The following is a 20,711-nucleotide window of genomic DNA, read 5'->3' as shown; positions in this document are numbered from 1 at the left end:
TGAAAGAGTCCCACGCACACATTTTGTTCTGGGAAATGGTCTGCATGTTTACTCACTGTATTTACTAACACGAATTCCTAGTCGGTTTCCAAAGCTCCTCTTTGCAGAAAATTATAAGAATCTGTGCATTTGGGCTCCTCTTTCCTCCAAATCTACTTTCTCCCGTAAGTGAGGCTGGAAGCCATGGGTCATCTTTCTACATCGTGGGTCACATAGGGGGACAGTCCAGATGTTTACAGGAAGTTTTGCCTCTGGAGTTTGAAGGAGGATCCTTGTTTCACAATGAATCTCAGTGGAGGAGGCAATGCTCTACGTGAGCCCAACTGTTGAAGGTTCAACTCATTTCAAACACAGGTACAGCCCTTATCGGGGTGGGCGCTGAGTGAATGCCCATGACCTGAAGGAGCTTTGAATAGAGCACAGGAGTGAGCCAGGGAAAATATTAAGCGTAAAACAAATGAGCTGAGGCTGAATATAGATATAAATCATAGAGTACTGAAGTAGTTCATTCTGGTTAGGGAAAAATCTAGGGTGTATTTACAGAAGAATTTAAGCATCTGAGCTGAGACAAGTATGATAAGAGGACATCAAGAGTCAAAAACAATTTCACCTAGTAAATGGGGGTGTTGGGTGGAGGATGCTATGCAGGAAGGAATGGGATAAGCACAGTTATGGAAGCAGCAAAGTAAAAGGAAGATTGGCCATTTGGACTGGGGTTGGGTTCCGAAGGGGATAAAATAGAAGACTGATGAGAAGGTAGAGGTCACACTTCCGCCCAAGGTAAATTATTTTGAAATTATTCTGCTAGCAACGGTCTACGGTTTGGTTTTACCAGGAAGTGATCTAAGCAAGACACTTACTTTTTAATACACATATCTGTCCATTTTCCCAAAACGGGATGGAGTAGGACGAAAGTGAAGGCGTCATCAATCCCCAACTGGGGAGGGGTTTGTTTATTTGCAACAACTGATATTTCACTGTATTCCTGTCCTTACTAAGTTATTCGTGATAGCAGAGGGTAGACCTTAGGTTGACTCCTGCCCAAGTGTAATCTCAGATGTCTGTGAGAAGTTCCATATGTCCAGTACCACAGGAATCACAGCTGCTCTACGATTTCCAATGTCTGGAACTGCACACATGTGCCACATAACTGAGCCACACAGTCTTCGCTGCCTGTGGGTCTTCACTGAATTCCAGGTTTCACTTCTTTAATAAGAGAGGTTCCTTCCACCTGTTTGTCCCATACCTTTCCATCTTTATACTGCCGGAGAAATTATTCCGATCAATAAAGCTGATTAGTCTTTTTTGTTTCCCCCGATCTTTAGTGTCTGTGCTCCTGAAGTCAGTTTCACATTAATCCGGTATATTGATTTTGCATTTCTGACTGACAGCAACCTCAGCCAGGCTGCCTCACATTCTTCCCCTTCTCAGCCCTTGCTGTTCCTAAAGTGTGATCCATGACATCCCACAGCGTCACCCCGCCCGCCCCCGCTTCCCCCATCGTTTGTAATCAGGCCCAGAACCTCCTCTATCTTCCTCCCACTCCTAGCCCTGTTAGACTGGCCTTCTCCCCACAACCGAAGGGATAAGAGAAGCGGGACTCGGCCGGCAGGGAGCCGTCTTCAGACGCTCGCACTCCCAAATTTCCCCCTCCTCGGGCTCTATCAGTGCGGGAGCGCGAGGCCGCCACAGCAGCCGGAAACACACGCGCCCCGAGCCCCTTGGGTTCTGATCCCGGGGGCGATCGGCGCCTCCCCCGGCCCCGCCCCCTCATCCTTCCAGCCCCGCCCTCGACTCCCAGCCTGAGCCTCCTGTTGTCACTCTCCCCCAGCCCCGAAGCCCCGAGACCCCGAGGCCCCGCCCCTGATCCCGCCCCGTCGTTCCCGCCCCGCCCCCGGCCCGCCTAGCCTTCTCTCGCCCGCCGTGGGCCGCGCGGCCGGAGCTGGCACCGAGGAGCGGCGGCCGCGGCGGCATCGCGTTCTGGACACGCCAGCGCCCCTCTGGACACGGCGTCCACGAGCGCGCCCGGGGCGCGCGGATCTGCCTTCCGTGGTCCGGGGCTGCCCGGGGGGCGTCCGGCGTTCCCCGAGGGCGGGCGTGTCCGCGCGGCGCCGGCCGGGGCGCGAGCGCGGGGCCGCAGCCTGTTGCAGTGCGGGGGGGCGCCGGGCCGGGGGCGCCAGGAGCCCTGCGGGGGGCCGCGCGGCCCGGCTCCCAGCGCAGAGCAGTTTTCTCCAACTCTCCACTTCCGTCTCCTCCGGGCCCACCGCTGCCGGGAGACCCCGTCCGGACCTGCCAAGGTAAGCGGACTTGGCCCTTGAGGGGTCTCTTATCCCCAAACCACAGCCAGAGGTCGGGGGTGAGGAGCAGAGGATGGAGTTGGCATGTTCGTAGGAAGCGAATGAAAAAATGCAACAGGCGGAGCGGATCAGGGAACTCCTAGCGTTCATGTTTCCTGCAGAGAGGAGACTTGTCCAAGACTGAAACTTGGTTAGGTTCTTCAGAACCGAAGACGGGCAGCCGCGAAGCTGCTCCTTGAGTGTGGGTCTGAGCTCCCTCTGGTGGCTTCTTGTAAGGATGGAAAACCGGGCTACGGGAGAGAGACTGGTGCAGGACCGCTCCCACACACTGTCATGATTTCTCCTTCGAGAAAAGTGACTGCTCTTACTAGTTCCCCTGGCAAAGACACCTTCTGAGCCCTTGAACGTTAAACCCTCAACCGGAATCATAATGGTCCTTTAAACTTTTGCTTTTTGTCTCTGAGTCTTCTGTGATCAAAACAAGAATGACAGCAGGACTCATCTTCTGTTAACTGCATTTGAATAAAAACATTTTAAATGACTAAAGCAAGCCACAGTTAAAATAAATACTCTTAGGAAAGTTATATCTTGTAGCCGCTTGTCTTCTGCCACCATTGTTATCCTAATATATGCGTTGAAAAGTATAAGAAAAAAGAACCATTTGGTCTAACCTAGATTGTAGTTAATAACAGATCTCATTGTGATGCTAAAATTTCTATCAGGAGACGTTAGAACATTTAAATCTTCTGTTTATGTCCACTCCCAGCATACTTGTAGTCTCAGAGAATTTCTGTTTTGTTTTTCCCCCAGAAAGGAGTATGTCATGAAAAAGGAACAGAAAAGACACGTCACTGTTGGTGAAAGGGGAGTTTTCTTTCCCAGTTGGTGGTTACTTCATGATTGGAAGAGAAGTACCTAGGTGGCTGAAGAGATTAGATTTTCATAGCTGTACCGATGAAGCTGATAAAAGAAGATGGGAAAATGCTTTCTCTGGGTCATAATAGGCTGATGAGTAAGTAAGCCTGAAAAAAGACAGATCTGAAATGAGGACAGGAATCTTGAGTGTTTTAAAACCAAGTAGGCCTTTGAATACTTGTTGAGGATGTTTTTGCCCCAAAAATGGAGGAAGAAAAAATTCTCAAAGCAAAAAGTGTAAAAAGCTGAGAGGAGTTAACAACCCAGTCAGCTCCAAGAATTGCAGTACTTTGTCAGCTTCTCTGAGCACACACAGGCAAAGGCATCAGACACGTATGATGATGGTTTCCTGCTCCAGGAATGACTTCTTAACGTGGATTTTGGAGTGCTTTTTCTTTTTTTTACAATGTGTGTTTTTTGACTCTTTGTGTTAGGTAGATTTATGTCAAGGAAGTAAATTGTGAATTCATGGTATTTTTGACTATCTCCACCCCTGTTCACTGTGTGATATTGGAAAATTAGAGGTTTTAACATTCCTTGAAGTTTTATTGGAAGCAACACTGCATCAGGCAAACAGATCCACAGTGTAAGTTTTCTCTTTTTGGCAACTGTACTTGCTTTGAATGAGCCGAATGTCAGCTGGATTTCACAGCATATCCGATTTACAGTCTGTGTTTTATCAAGGCCTTAAATGTATGTTTTATACTCAGCAGATGGGAAACACATTGAGCACTGTGTTTGACATGTATGCCTAAGGAAAGGAGCTCCCCGATGGATCATGGCGTTAATGTTTACAGGACATTTCTTATTTTTACTGTTAGTGATGTTTGCTTTCTCTACTTTTGAAGAATCTGTGAGCAATTACTCTGACTGGGCAGTTTTCCCAGATGACATAGATCGGCTTAAGACACAGAAAGTGCAAGATTTCAGACCCAACCAAAAGCTGAAGAAAACTATGCTTCATCCACATTTATATTTTGATGCTGGAGAGATCCAAGCAATGAGGCAAAAGTCTCGCACAAGCCATTTGCATCTTTTTAGAGCTATCAGAAGTGCAGTGATGGTTATGCTGTCCAACCCAACATACTACCTACCTCCACCCAAGCATGCTGATTTTGCTGCCAAGTGGAATGAAATTTATGGTAACAATCTGCCCCCTTTAGCACTGTACTGTTTGTTATGCCCAGAAGACAAAGTTGCCTTTGAATTTGTTCTGGAATATATGGACAGGATGGTGGGCTACAAAGACTGGCTGGTGGAGAATGCACCAGGGGATGAGGTTCCAGTTGGCCATTCCTTAACAGGTTTTGCCACTGCCTTTGACTTTTTATATAACTTATTAGATGATCATCGAAGGCAAAAATACCTAGAAAAAATATGGGTTATTACTGAGGAAATGTATGAGTATTCCAAGGTCCGCTCATGGGGCAAACAACTTCTTCATAACCACCAAGCTACTAATATGATAGCGTTACTCACTGGGGCCTTGGTGACTGGGGTGGATAAAGGATCTAAAGTAAATCTATGGAAACAGGTTGTAGTAGATGTGATGGAAAAGATGATGTTTCTGTTGAATCATATTGTCGATGGTACTTTGGATGAAGGTGTTGCCTATGGAAGCTACACGGCTAAGTCAGTCACACAGTACGTTTTTCTGGCCCAGCGCCATTTTAATATCAACAACTTGGATAATAACTGGTTAAAAATGCACTTTTGGTTCTATTACGCCACCCTCTTGCCAGGCTTCCAAAGAACTGTGGGTATAGCAGATTCCAATTATAATTGGTTTTATGGTCCTGAGAGCCAGTTAGTTTTTTTGGATAAGTTCGTCTTAAAGAACGGAGCTGGCAATTGGTTAGCTCAGCAAATCAGAAGGCACCGGCCTAAAGATGGACCGATGGTCCCCTCCACTGCCCAGAGATGGAGTACTCTTCACACTGAATACATCTGGTATGATCCCCAGCTCACCCCACGGCCTCCTGCGGAATATGGTACTGCAAAAATGCACACGTTCCCTAACTGGGGTGTTGTCACTTATGGGGCTGGGTTGCCAAACACACAGACCAATACCTTTGTGTCTTTTAAATCTGGGAAGCTAGGAGGGCGAGCTGTCTATGACATAGTTCACTTCCAGCCATACTCCTGGATTGATGGGTGGAGAAGCTTTAACCCAGGACATGAACATCCAGATCAGAACTCATTCACTTTTGCCCCCAATGGGCAGGTATTTGTTTCCGAAGCTCTCTATGGACCCAAGTTGAGCCACCTTAACAACGTACTGGTGTTTGCGCCATCACCCACAAGCCAATGTAATAAGCCCTGGGAAGGCCAGCTGGGAGAATGTGCACAGTGGCTTAAGTGGACCGGCGAGGAGGTTGGTGATGCAGCGGGGGAAATCATTACTGCCTCTCAACATGGGGACATGGTATTTGTGAGTGGGGAAGCAGTGTCAGCTTATTCCTCAGCAATGAAGCTGAAAAGTGTGTATCGGGCTTTGCTTCTCTTAAACTCTCAGACTCTGCTAGTTGTTGATCATGTCGAGAGGCAAGAAGATTCCCCAATAAAATCTGTCAGTGCCTTCTTCCATAATCTGGATATTGATTTTAAGTACATCCCATATAGGTTCATGAACAGGTATAACGGCGCCATGATGGATGTGTGGGATGCACATTACAAAATGTTTTGGTTTGATCATCGTGGCAGTAGCCCCATTGCTAGTATACAGGAAGCAGAGCAAGCCGCTGAATTTAAGAAACGGTGGACTCAATTTGTTAATGTTACATTTCAGATGGAATCCACAATCACAAGAATCGTATATGTCTTTTATGGGCCATATGTCAATGTTTCCAGCTGCAGATTTATTGATAATTCCAATTCTGGACTTCAGATTTCTCTCAATGTCAATAATACTGAACACGTTGTTTCCATTGTAACTGACTACCACAACTTGAAAACAAGGTTCGATTACCTGGGATTTGGCGGCTTTGCCAGTGTGGCTGATCAGGTCCAAATAACCCGATTTGGTTTGGGCACTCAAGCCATAGTGAAGCCCGTAAGACGTGACAGAGTGATTTTTCCCTTTGGATTTAAATTTAATGTAGCAGTTGGGTTGATTTTGTGTGTCAGCTTGGTGATCTTAACTTTTCAGTGGCGGTTTTACCTTTCTTTTAGAAAGCTAATGCGGTGGATCCTCACCCTTGTTATTGCCTTGTGGTTCGTTGAGCTGGTGGATGTGTGGAGCACTTGCACTCAGCCCATCTGTGCAAAGTGGGCGAGGCCAGAGGCCGAAGCGAGCCCAAAGCCTGTGTCTCCCCAAGGGCACCGCATCGATCTTCCTGACGTCGTCATTACCTCACTTCCTGGCTCAGGAGCTGAAATTCTCAAACAACTCTTCTTCAACAGCAGTGACTTTCTCTACATCAGGGTTCCCACAGCCTACATTGACATCCCTGAAACTGACTTTGAGATCGACTCCTTTGTGGATGCCTGTGAATGGAAGGCGTCGGATGTCCATGGTGTGCATTTCCGTTTACTCCGAGGCTGGTTGCAGTCCTTGGTCCAAGACACAAAACTCCATTTGCAAAACATCCATCTGCACGAACCCGGCAGGGGTAAACTGGCCCAATATTTTACCACGAATAAGGACAAAAAAAGGAAGTTGAAAAGGAGAGAGTCTTTGCCAGAACAAAGAAGCAGAATGAAAGGCGCCTTTGATAGAGACGCTGAATACATTCGGGCTCTGAGAAGACACCTGGTCCGTTACCCCAGCGCGCGGCCCGTGCTCAGCCTGAACAGTGGGAGCTGGACCTTAAAGCTGCATTTCTTCCACGAAGTTTTAGGAGCTTCGATGAGGGCCTTGTACGTGGTGAGGGACCCTCGGGCGTGGATTTATTCGATGCTGTACAGTAGTAAACCAAGTCTTTACTCTTTGAAGAATGTACCAGAGCACTTAGCTAAACTGTTTAAAATAGAGGGAGGTAAAGGCAAATGTAACTTAAATTCGGGCTATGCTTCCGAGTATGAATCACTGAGGAAAGAATTATCAAAATCCAAGCCACACGCAGTGTCTCTGCTGGCTCACGTGTGGCTAGCGAACACTGCAGCAGCCTTGAGGATAAACACAGACCTGCTGCCTACCAGCTACCAGATGATCAAGTTTGAAGATATTGTGCATCTTCCTCAGAAAACCACTGAAAGGATTTTTGCCTTTCTTGGAATTCCTTTGTCTCCTGCTAGTTTAAACCAAATATTGTTTGCCACCTCCACGAACCTTTTCTATCTTCCCTATGAAGGGGAAATATCACCAACTAATACTAATGTTTGGAAACAGAACTTGCCTAGAGATGAAATTAAACTGATTGAAAATATCTGCTGGACACTGATGGATCGTCTAGGATATCCAAAGTTTATGGAGTAAATGCTGCAGGTCAGCAGAAATTTGCACTAATAATTTCCAACCCAGTTTGTGGATATGAATTAGAAGAGTTTGTATATTCTTGTACTGTGTGTGTGTATGTGTGTGTGTGTGTGTGTGTGTGTGTGTGTGGAGTGAGTGATCAGCTTGCTCCTTGCACAGAGAGATTGTTTAAACTAAGCACCCTGTTTGGCCTATAGCAGGATTCATTTTCATGTCACCACTTTTCCTTGCCTTTGTTTCTGAATTTTTTCTGCTAAAATGTTTTCTGCTGCAGAGGTGTAGATGAAGTTATATTACAGTGGTCAGGGGAGATAGGAAGATTTTAAAGGTTTTTGTCTTAACTCTCTCCTTCATCTGTAACTGTGCTGATCTGTCTCGAACCTCACACACTGCTAAAGGCCTTGCAGTTGCTGCTATACCCAAGCGTCTGTTGCTTTCAAGATGGACTGCAAAAGTTCCTTACCTTTTTCAGAAGGTGTCCTAATGCATTTATCTTGCACGCACACACACGCACACACACACACACACACACATCCTTTTACTGTGTATAATGTTCACTGATATCACTGGGGAAATGGAGAAAACTCCTATCAGAATTATAGGATCCCTTCTGGAAAATATAGATGGAAATACAGAATGGATTTTTTTTTCTTTTTTTTTTTTTGAGATCAGAAACAATGACCTGAAAATCCTCAAAGTTTTTTATTTAGAAGTAATAAAGAATCAGTCTTGGAACGGTGGCTGCCAAGGACCGGTACGGTATTTTAGACCTGCTTGTCTTTTTAAAACGCTCTCTTTCTTGCTCCCTTGAAGCTGTAGCTGTTCACCATCACCACTCCCACCCTTTTCTTTCTGTTGCTGTCACGCAAAACAGTCAGTAGTTACTAATGGCTAAACTCCCGATATTTGTGGGAATTTTTTTTTTTTTTCTGTCCTGATGATTCGTTTTGCATCAAAGCCTGACATAGCCTTAGAATCAGATTTCTCCTTGTGGAATTATCACTGTATGACTCAAAGAAAGCAGTGCCACTGCTGCCAGTGTTTTTTTAGACTGGAAACAGAATTGGAAAACTGCCTGACTTATCTTGCATCCCTTTGAATGAGTCCACAGACTGCCAGTGTCGGCAAAAGTTGAAGGCGAATGGGAGATGATGTCAGAGGCATCTGTTTCCTTTACCATCTGCATCTTATTATAAATATAGTCGTCATAAAGTATGGTTCATCTTATTTTGGTAGGCTCTGAAATCAAAATGCTATGCCATTAGAAGCCAGAGGAGTAATTACAAGGTATTGGATGAAAACTATTAGGCAGTGTGGAGACTTGATGAAAATCTCTGTACAGACTGCAGCCTTCTTCCTAATGCTTCAGACTGTAGTTTCCACACGCCTTCCCCGTCGCCCATGCTCTAACACTTGGGAGTCTGTCATTCTGACCTAGGTAAAAGTGGTTCTTTCTCAGTAGTTTGTTATTATGTCAAAATGTGCCTCCAGGGTGATAAAGCTGTGGATATGTTACATTCCAGCTAAAGCTAACTGGGCTGTCATTTTTCTTCCATTACAGCGTGAAAGCAGACTGACCACTCCCCCCCCAACCCCATCTGCTTCCTCTCGTAGCTTTCCCTGCTTTCTCTTTACAGTGTCAAAATGAATGAAAATCCTATTAATACAGGTTGAGAGGGCAACTGAAGACCTGAATCCACACTATTATTCTCAAGGAAGATTATTCGTCCTATCTCAGGGTTATCAACAAGCATGTAACATTTCTACATGGATGATAACACTGTTTCCATTATTGGTCAGAGTCTCGGTGTTTGCTTTCAATTCCCAGGATGTGTGATCTTAAATCAGATCAAATAAAAAGGCTCTGGGTTGCAAGTAATATTAGGCCTGATCAAGGTAAGAATTACAAACGTGTGCAAGTAACAGCAGAGAAGACAGAAACTGTACCACTGCCTTTCCTTTAACTTTGTACAGAAACATGCCCACAGGCAGAAGAGAGCCAGGGTGAGTATATGGAGCAGCTGGGGGGGGAGAAAATGGAAAAGAAAGAGCAGTTCTGTGAATGGATACGGGAACAATATGGGAATATCTTATGTATAGCTAAAGAAAGGAACACAGTTAAGATGATCTTCACAGTGTATCTTAACTTTTACAACATAGCAAGGTCAAGGTGAATTTCCTTGTCCACTCATCCACTCCCACCCCAAGGGAAACTTAGCTGGAGGAGAAGACTTCTATTCACAGGTTCTATTTCTGAGCAATGTTTTACACGGGTGAGGGACGGCCCAGCCGTTGCATATGCGTCCATTTGTTCATGCTTGGGAGCCCCTGCCTTATAATCTCAATTATAATCTCAGAACGTCTAAGTCCTACATTCCTAGGGTGTTATCCTGGGAAGAAATGTGAATAGACTCTACACTTATTTTTATTCTGATCGTCTTGAAAATAATTAAAACAACGATTATCACTGTGTGACACTTCCAAAGGAAACACTTTAAAAAATGTCTTTTCCATAAAATCAATTCCTTTCCTCATTAACTTCCCCAAACTTAGGCCCAACTGGAATTAAAGCTTCTATTAAAATAATATCATTGAAATGTTGAAATTTTGAAAGAATGTGTCCGTTTTGCTGACAAAAGTAACATAAATGTAGTGGTAATGTTGATCTAGTTTTCAAAAGTTTGAAATAATGCAAATTACTCACTTAGGATGAAATAGGCCATATCCAGAGATGAATTTACTGTAATGACAATTCCAGAAAGGAAGGAAATGGGAGAATCTGTTCAGGAGAAAGAAGATAAATCTATGATTATACTTAAATTTAATCTTTAGAAACCCAGAAAGGCATGAGTTTTAGGCAAGTGGCACAACAACTCATACACACTCAGCCTAAACCCGCAATATTAGACATTTGATTGGCTGGCGTTTTGGACAAACAGAATACTTAGCACTGTAAGTGGCCTGGCAAGAATGGGATAATTATTTATGTCCAGTACCCAGCCATGGCATGGGAGCTGGCACAAATATCTTCATATTTGAAGAAAAACCTCTCTCCACACACACACACGTTATGTTTAATTTTTTTTCCCTTTTGTGGAAACGCCACCCCTTCTGTCTGCCACTGACTTTTGATTGGTGTCATTTATCAGCAGAGTTTGGTGCATCATAGATCCTAGACGTTCTTGATTTAAAGTCTATCACATTCAGTTATCTATAAGTAAACATTAACAGTGGTTTTAGAATCTGTTTGATTGACTTAACTCTGATCATAATTACAAAAAATCACTAATTTAGCAAAAAAATGTTAATAGAAGGCAGTATGTTATAACACCACTTACAGAGGTAAGGGAGCCTAATCTAAGACAGATCAAGGAATTAATATGCGGGCTACCTACTGCTTATTTAAATGTAAACCAAAGTATGTCAAAATAGCTGCTAAGGCAGTGTTTTCAGTACTTGACTAATATCTCTATTTCCCTTCACGTTGGCAGAAAAATCCAAATAATATTTTAAGAACTAAACTGAATTTTTTTTTTTTTTTTGCACAAAGGATGGTAGGAACATCAAACAGTAGATTCTCACATTCTCTAGTTAACTTGTAGCTGCTTTAGCTATAATTTACATGAGCTTGTGTTTAGTCCAAGTAACATGTTTAATTCTATTTCCAAAGATAGGTTCGGCTAAGCCTTCCACACCGTGGGGGTTTTGCTTTTGTTTTTGATTTTCGTTTTTCTTTCACACCTGTCCAGTTATGCTGCAAAGAAAACCTGTACTGAAGATCATTTATGAAGTTTATTCAAGCTATATGTATAACACAACTCCTCTATTAATAAACAAATAAAAAGCTAAAAGCAACTTGGCTATGGTTGGGATAATTTGTAACAGCCCTTTTCTTTAGGACTTTGGGTAATTGTGTTAGGATTTTGTATGGAGCTGAGTTGGAAAATGCAGTCCCACAATTTCAGCCACTAGCACCCTTAGTGATGGGTGAGCCGTGCCTCTACTCCCTTATCTTAATTCCAAGTCCTGTCTTTGACTTGCCCTCAGTCCATTTCACTCTTCTATGTACACCATCCCAACTTACTAAGTGGCAAGAACATCCCGTACTATGCACCTGTGCTCCACATTTGCCCCTCCTGCCACTGGTGGGGTATCTATTCAAGCAGGAGATCTCTAAAAGGAAGGTACCTGCAGGCCCCTTGAGATATTCTAGTAGGTGGTGCACAGGGTTGGCAGAGTGAAGACTTTTTTTTTTTTTAAGAAAGATAAGGATCTATCATGAATTAGTCTCTTAGTATGTGCTGCACAGAACTGTAAGGTTTTCATGTATATCATTACAATCTTCACAACAACTCACTGGTATTCATTTTATAGATTAATCTGAAGCCCATATTCTCTCTCTAGGGAATATGTTTTTGTGAAGGAATTTGGAGCAGGTTTACAATTCCGTTATCAATTCACTCATTCACAGTAATTTTGGGGTATCTACTGTCAAGATATTGATTAGCATGAGGGGAGAACACAAAAACTGGTTGACTCTGCCCCTGCCCCAAAGAACTGATGGTCTCTCCAGAATTCATCAAGAAGAGAAGGAGAGGAAGGGCATGCCGGGTAGCCATTACCACCCGAGGAAAGGCACCGCAAAGTGTTATCTACTCTGTAGTAGACAGGATTTATCTCTGAAAAAGTGGTTACGAGGAAAGGGAGTAGTTATGGAGTTTCAGTAAATTTGGACAGAGGTCACCACCTGTGCTTCTCCTCATTAGGTTTGACTCTGTAGTTGTCACAGGATGTCCCATCAACGAGTAGCCCTTGCAAAAGAGAAGCACAAACAGAACAAAACCGCTGACACTTGCTCTTTCCCAATTCCCCCACCCCCTCACTTAACTACCCCAGCACATTTATCACAAAGAAATGTGGTCCATAATTGAATATCAAGGGATGCCCTGAAGAGAAAAGGATGTGTGAGTGCGGACTGACTGGGCTGCATGCAGATCACTGCTAGTAATAACAGTACGAAGGAGGATACCTCAGTGTATTTCATCCAGGCTCCATTTGGCCAGTAGCATCTCTTTTCCTTTCCCTCCCCTCTCAGCACCTCCAGATCCACATTACCAGGCACAGCTAACCGATCCTGAGAATGCAGCAGTGAACAAAACCTATGGAGCTGACGGTCAATCAAATATATTTTAAAAGAATTCGTTTTGGGAAAAAAATCTCACCTGTTCTGTTCCCCACCATGTAAATAATACCAAAAAGGAAGGAAGGGAAGGAGGGAGGGAAGGAAAGAAGGAACAAAGGACCAAAGAATGGAAGGAAGGAACTCTGAACCTAAATCTGAACACAAAGTAAGGTGCACAAGGAGAATCATTCCTATAACAATTGTGTTCATTATGGTATGAACTATTTAAGAATCTCTTTGAAACCTTATTATAGCTAAAACTTGAGAAAAAAAGGATAAATTGTAATCTGAGCAAATCTTTTCTACAGTACATTGCAATTGCTCTTTCTGTTTTATTTCTTTAAACTACTTCTGTATTGCTGTGACTCTTGAGATGAAATGTTTCTTTCAAGTGTCTTAACACTGATGAATTCCACCTATAAGTGTCTCAGGTTTTCCAACGTCCTAGATAATGTGGTGTTTTCCCATATATTGTCTTCCTCTCTATTTCCAAACATGGGTGTATACCTTGCTCCTAATGATTTAAGGAAGCAAACGTTCACGCACATGTGACACCCATGATGCTCTCCATTTCTTCTTTTGGAAGTTAACTCAGCTCCCATCACTGTCACTTTTCTCATTTAGTAAATGAACAACATAAAATCTCTAATCTCTGCATTAAAATCTGACATCCTTCTATGAACAATGCTGAAGGCACTTCTTACCTTATTCATTGCATAATGCAAATGATGCTCCCAACCTCTGTTATACTACAATGAAATATTACTGCCCAATTTTATTAGTATTTATTATTTTAATTATGTATTCAGTTATTCCTTTGCTTGTTTCAAAAGATTAATTTTGTTGTAGATTTGTTTAAAGTTCTTGGGATTTTAAAATAAGAACACAGTACAACCAAGAAGTGAAGAAACTGCTTCCATAAAATACCCATGAAAAGACAACTGCATATAAATAATGCAGTTAATAAAAGTTAACCCTACACAAACAAAATAGGTGATTTTTGCTCTTCATTTTTACTCCAGACATTAACGTGGGTGCCCTGGCTAATTCAGTGCTAACTAGAGCACAGCACGCTTGCGGTGGGCTTTCGTGCGCCAAGGAACTCGTGTTATTTCTCTCGAGATTTACCAAAATGAAATGTACATATATTCAGTTATACTTTATCTTTCACCCCACATTAATTATAAAACTCTCAAAAATCCCATTATTGAACGCATGAGTAAAAAGCTATTTGCTTGAATCCACACATAAGAACTTGGCAGGATTCCATTATGATAGGAGGTGGAAGGTTTTCTGTGTATAAACAACAGATTGCACTGGTGGGTTTTTCACAAGGTTTGTTTGCATCTTTCTCCCATTTCCTTGATTAATTTGAAGAGGGAGATCTCTATTAAAAATGTTATATTCACAACACTTTTATATATTATATAAACTTTGAAATTACATAAAACTGAATACAAATCCCTAGGTCAGTAAATAATGACCAGCTGTGACGTGTTGGGCAATTTTCTTAATTTTAAATCTCCATTTCCCCATCTATAAAACTCCCCCAGAGTTGATACAAGGATTAAATAAAGTCACACGTGAAAATTAATAGAAGATACATGTTTCCTCTTTGTGATCATCTCCAATTCATTATATATCAAACCCATATGTAATGTGATGCACCATTTTCCCAGTAAGAAAATATTAAAATGTTTCCAGAGAATTTGAGCATACATAGTATGTAGACCAAATAGACACCTATTTTAGTATTCCATATATCAGCTGAGTTGCACAAACATGTAAAATCACACTTATGCAATTCATATATTAATTTGGAAATAGTGCTTTTTTCATGTTCACGTTTTAAGAGAAAAATTTATTCAAATTTTCATGTACTTCAATGTCTTCATTATTTCTAGAGTATGGTTTGAGTTCTTCCAGAGAATATCGTATTTCCTTCTGAGTTTTATTGAGATAGAGACTTTTTTTTTTTTTTTGCGGTACGCGGGCCTCTCACTGTTGTGGCCTCTCCCGTTGCGGAGCACAGGCTCCGGACGCGCAGGCTCAGCGGCCATGGCTCACAGGCCCAGCCGCTCCGCGGCGTGTGGGATCCTCCCGGACCGGGGCACGAACCCGTGTCCCCTGCATCGGCAGGCGGACTCTCAACCACTGAGCCACCAGGGAAGCCCGAGATAGAGACTTTTTTGAATTTAAGTATGATGCTATTACTTGAAATTTTATTTCATGTTACAAGTGCCATTTGTATAACATTAATCATAATTTTATGTTCATAACTTCATTCAGTAGATAATTATGATCTTATAGATTGTAATCACTGTATTTTTATTTTAATTTTTCCACTTATTTATTATGAAATATGCATAAAAGCTGGGGGTGTCTAAGACTATGTGTGAACATGACATTTACTCCACTGGCTATGATGGAATAAGTGAAGACCAATCTGAGGTAGCATATCCAAATTACACATATCATGATTATATACCTTAACACCATACATAACAAATGATTTTATCAATATAAAATTATCTCATCTTTATAGAATATTATTTTCTTTTAATTCATGTGTCATTCACACATATTCTTCGGGTTGGGGTAAAATTCTACAGTCCTTTATATTCTGCTTGGTGCTTTGTAAGTCTGGATGCTTTCTCTTTTCCATGCCTGTAGATAACAACTGAGCAGCAAACTCCAGAGCCTCCAGCCAGAAACTCAGCCTTCCAGCAAGGAGTGCAAAAGAGCATGCACCCTCTGCATTGGGACCAGGTGCCACCGATCTATGATAGTAGGGTTCATACCACTGAAGAGAGAAATTCCTTTTCTTTCTTTCATTGGTTTTCCTTGGATATTGCTGTCCACATCCCTGCTGAGGTTCACTGTATGCAAATTAGAAGACACTATTTTGCTGATTCTTGCATATGCCAGCTCTACTGCCCCCTACTTCTCAAACTGTAGGTATTACGGATAAGCAAGATAGGTTATGCCAGTACGTTGACACTGAAAAGATGTGCTGACCCTATCAGAAGCCCTCCTCTATGATATTGATAAGTAACTGTGGCCAGAGCTGGGGCTTAGCGTCAGAATTCCTCTACTCACACACTCTATAATATGGTACAAAGCATATATATCTGACCTTCCATTACCGTATTCTCCTGCTCTCACCAGCGATCCCAGAGGTAACGTCTATCCTGGATTTTGTGTTTACCATCCCCTTGCTCTTCTTTATAGCTCCACCACATATGTCTCTATCCTTATCAACATATTGTATATTTTTGCATGTTTGTATACTTTACGTAAACAGTAACATATTGCATATATTCTTGTGCAAACTTGCTTTTCTTTGCTCAAAATTTTATCTAATGCATGTTGATGTTTGTAGGTGGAGATCACTTATTTTCATCGTGGTAGGTTCCAATATATGCTATTATCTGAAATACCATACTTTATGTATCTTTCATCTTGTTGGATTTTGGGAATATTTTTAATTTTTGCAATTTCAAACATTATATATAAAACTGTTTATAGATGCTGTATAATGCACACATACAAGAATTTTGTCATTGTGTTTTGTTTGTACCCAGAACCTTCCCACCCAGCCGCACTACAGCCTAGTATATATATTGAGGGCTCAAAGCACATCCTCAACTATTCTTGGTACCAAATTATTATTTTTACAGATTGTTTGTACAAATCGACACTCTAGCCATTGTAGAAAAGTTTGTGTTGCTCCAAAATTTCTCCTGTACTTGGCATTTTCATACTTTTAGATGTTTTTCTGTGTAGTGGGGTAAAAGAATGTTACATTTCTTTTTTTTTTGAAGTTCTGTTAATAACATGGAACACGCATGCAGCATGCGCACTCATGCACACACGTGCACACACACACAGTAGTCCTTACTTTTTCCATTTGTGTTTCTTTTGTGAAATGGAATCCATGTTCATGTCTTTTATACATTTTTCCATTGCATTCTTTTTTTTCTCATTGATTCACTGACATTTATAGCATATTAATAATACTAATCCTTTTTTGGTTATACTCGTGAATAACTTCTTGGTTTATATTTTCATGATCTTTCTACTAGGACTTTTGGGATATATTTTGACACGCAGGTGTTCTTAATTTGAATGTAAACAAATATGTGTTTTTCTTTATTGTACTTTTTTGCATCTTATTAAATAATCTTTCTTAAGGTCTTGGCACTGAAGATGTTCTCCTCTATCTTCTTCCAAGCATTTTAATTTTCTCATCATCATCTATTGCTGCAAAACAATATTACCACAAATGTAATGGCTTAGAACAGCACATGTTCATCATCTCACAATTTCTGTGGGTCAGGAATCCAGGTGTGGCTGAACTGCGTCCTCTGCTCTTATATATGGCTGCAATGAAGTAGCTGGGCCTGGGATCTCCTCTGAGAAGCATCCACTTCCAAGCTCACATGGTTGTTGGCAAGATGTAGTTCTTTGTGGGTTGCTGGACTAAAAGCCTCAGTTCTTTTCTGGCTGTTGGCTGGAGACCCTGAGTCACTTGCCATGTGAGCTTCTCCATTGGCAGGTAACTTCATAAAAGCCAAGATGAGAGAATCAATAGAGAAACTGCTAACACATTACCATAATCATGGAAGTGACACCCAGTCAACTTCGGTGAGAAGCAAGTCAGAGGTCCCCCTACGCCCACACCCAAAGGAAAGGGACTTCACGAGGGCATGAATCCCAGCAGATGGAAGAACGGGCTTATTTTAGAGTGTCCCTGCCACAGGTTTTGTCTTTTATATTTAAATATTTAATCTGCTTTATATTAATTGTTATGTCTATTCTGAGATTTTTTTTCTCTGTATAAATAACCTGCTGTCCTAGACTGAAGAGATTCAGTACCTTTTCTTTTCCACTAATCTTCAATGCCGTCTTCCCTACATATCAGGTCCTTATATTTTGTGTGAGCTGATTTCTCAGTTCTCTACTGTATTCTTCTGGCAAATTTGATTACCCAGTGACAATACCGCACTATCTTAATTACTATAGTCATTTTGTTAGCCTTGAAATCTGGCAAGACTTTTTCCTTTCTTTTTCTTCATTTCTTTAGGCTTTGTTCTTCTATGTGCATTTTAGAATTAGTTTGCGTAGTCCCCCAAAGCAAGCAACATATACATGTTAATGGTAAATGCATTACATCAATTTTGGGAGAATCGACCTCTTTACATTAATCCCTGTTCATAAGCATGGTATATCTCTCCTTTTATACAATATTTCTTAATCCTTTGATAGATTTAAGTATGAGCACTTTATATATTGTTATTACAGTGGATGATATTTATTTTTAATTATATGTTCTAACTGATGATAGTATATAGAAAATACGATTGATTTTTGTGTATTTATATTGTATCAGGGAACTTATAAATCCTCTTACTAATTTAATAATTTACCTGTAAATTTTTTCAAAATACTTATACAGATGCTTTTGTAATCTTCAAGTAATGAGAATATATTTCCTTCCTTTTAATCTTATAACTTTTTAATGTTCTTACTGGATTTGTTAGGACATCCTGTTAAATACTGAGTGAGTCTGGTAATGTGAATATTCCTGTACTGTTCCTAATGTGAATGGAGTGCTTCTACATTTCACCACTGAGCAAATGAATGGATGCCGTGTGTATTGCATAGATTCACTTTATCAGGATGTTGTATTCCCTTGTACTCCCAGTTGATAAGTGACTTTTTATCATCAAAGCATGATGAGATTTATTCAATGCTTTTGCTGCATTTATTGTGATAATCATGTTTCTTTGCCTTTATCTGTTAAGGTAGTGTATTTTGTGAAATTTTTTTTTCTTTTGAGATTAAACCAAACTTGGCTTGCTGTGATAAAACCAGCCTGGGAATGATTCATTAAATTTATATTTGTTGCTAGATTGAGTTTGTTAATAATTAATTTAACATGTTTATATCAACATTTGTAATTGTGATTTTTCTCATAATAAACTTGTCTAATTTTGAAGTCAACATACTTGTCACATAAAGTAAGTTGAGGATGTTCTATTTTTATATTTTATAGGTGAGTTTGCATAGGATTGAAATGATCTAATACAAGAATGCTTGTTAAAACTCATTTGTAAATCATCTGAGCATTCTGTTTTCTTTGTGGGAACATTTTAACTAAATATAAGATTTTACTTGGTGGTTATAGGCTTATATTACTTACCTCATGTATTTATTTTGAAGCCTATTTTGGCAAGTTATGTTTTTAAAGAATTTGTCCTGTTTTTTTTTTTTTTATTTTTTCACATTTATTGACCTAAATTTGCTCAAAATGCATTCTGTTGCCTCTAAATATTCATCCCCTACACATGTTTTTTCCATCCCTAATACTGAGTATGTGTGCCTTATTTCCTTCTGTTCCTGGTGGGTTTTGGCTGGTAGATATTGACAATAATAGGTCAAAAATTACCTTCTATATAAGTTACATAAATTAAATTGCCTTTTCAGAGACTAATTTTTAGCCTTTTTTGTTCTTACCTAATATTTTATGTTTATTTGGCATTGCATAACTGGCTCCTGATCTTACATATTTCCGTTATTTACTCTAACTTCTGTTGTTTCTCTTTTTTATCTTTAATTATATGCCCCATTGTTTTTTGTCAATCTCCACCAGCCAAAACCACCAGGAGCAAACTGGATTTATTGTTTATTACAGTAAGAGGTATTTAAATAGTACAGCTTTGCTCTGCTGTATATCAAAAAACAAACTAATAACAGCATTAAAAAAGAGCACCAATTCGGCTTCCGTGGTGGCGCAGTGGTTGAGAGTCCGCCTGCCGATGCAGGGCACGCGGGTTCGTGCCCCGGTCCGGGAGGATCCCACGTGCCACGGAGCGGCTGGGCCCGTGAGCCATGGCCGCTGAGCCTGCGCGTCCGGAGCCTGTGCTCCGCAACGGGAGAGGCCACAACGGTGAGAGGCCCGCGTACCGCAAAAAAAAAAAAAAACAAAAGAAAAAAACGGGAAAAAATAAAAAAGAGCACCAATTAGAAAACATGATTTTACTATACACAAGTACAGATTTAATATCTTTAATGTGGAAAAGATGTTACATATCTGTAAGCAAAAGTGATTACAACTTTAAAAGAGAGAAGTTAAAAGCGATAGAACATGCATAAAGCAGATAATCTGTTTCACCAATTCAGAGTACAAATACTGTCACTTTCCTTTTATTTTACAATTCATATCTCAGCCTCCAAATTACTTCTACTTAAGACCTGTCCTCCAACTACTAAATAAATGGGGGGAAAAAAAAGAAATACAGGGGAAAAAAAAGTCTAAAATTACTTGGGATTTAATCAAAAGGTTTAGGACTACTTCCAAACAAATGAAGAAAGAACTATAATCCCATGTGACCAAAACTTTCCCTGTTTCTCACTGGTATAAAGTGTCACTGTAGAAGATCAGTCCTGCCCAACTCAACAAATGACACTTTTCTACAGAGACTAGAATCACATGCTTATACTGTTTCTGCACAGTTCACATTGGTGACCCGTGTACAAAAGGCCAGTTCATTTTAATTCACCTTTTATTTCCTTTTTTTTTTTGCTTAATTTTATTCTCAAAAGCACAATCTACTGGTCCACTGTTCTTGGGTCTAGAAAAGCTGCCTACATTAGGTCTATATTATGCAGAAATCACCCCCCACCTCCCTACCCTATCCCTTGCAAAAACCATTAGACATTTTTATTGTGCCTGGATTACCAGCCTAAAATCCCCTCTCAGGGGAACATTATTTCAGATATTTTCTTGTCCTTTCTTGCACACTTAATTGTTTTGAGGGTCAAGCTGAACCAACTTTCAAGGGCTCTCTACTTTCAAATTTTGAAAAAGAGGGATTGGTTACAGGTCACTTCACAT

General features: G+C 40.9%; 1 protein-coding gene across 3 annotated transcripts; it reads left to right on the top strand.

Moving 5' to 3' along the window:
* Positions 1-1,943: 1,943 nt before the first annotated feature.
* DSEL (dermatan sulfate epimerase like) lies at positions 1,944-18,923 on the top strand. Of its 3 annotated transcripts, none has more exons than XM_027118723.1 (3): positions 1,944-2,297; positions 3,108-7,638; positions 15,485-18,923. In XM_027118723.1, exon 2 carries the CDS (start codon positions 3,991-3,993, stop codon positions 7,627-7,629), a length of 3,639 nt encoding a protein of 1,212 aa, XP_026974524.1. In that variant the 5' UTR covers positions 1,944-2,297; positions 3,108-3,990; the 3' UTR covers positions 7,630-7,638; positions 15,485-18,923. The 3 variants fall into 3 exon arrangements, with proteins under 3 accessions (XP_026974524.1, XP_026974525.1, XP_026974523.1); XM_027118724.1 differs by lacking the exon at positions 15,485-18,923 and adding an exon at positions 9,191-11,484; XM_027118722.1 differs by lacking the exon at positions 15,485-18,923 and having other exon boundaries at positions 3,108-11,484.
* The last annotated feature ends 1,788 nt before the right edge of the window (positions 18,924-20,711 follow it).

Source organism: Aethalodelphis obliquidens, unplaced genomic scaffold, assembly GCF_003676395.1.
Source record: "Aethalodelphis obliquidens isolate GAN/ISIS:26980383/991018 unplaced genomic scaffold, ASM367639v1 scaffold19, whole genome shotgun sequence".
Classification (NCBI taxonomy): domain Eukaryota; kingdom Metazoa; phylum Chordata; class Mammalia; order Artiodactyla; family Delphinidae; genus Aethalodelphis; species Aethalodelphis obliquidens.
Note: the sequence above shows the minus strand (reverse complement) of the source record. Positions and strands in the feature narration are given on the sequence as shown.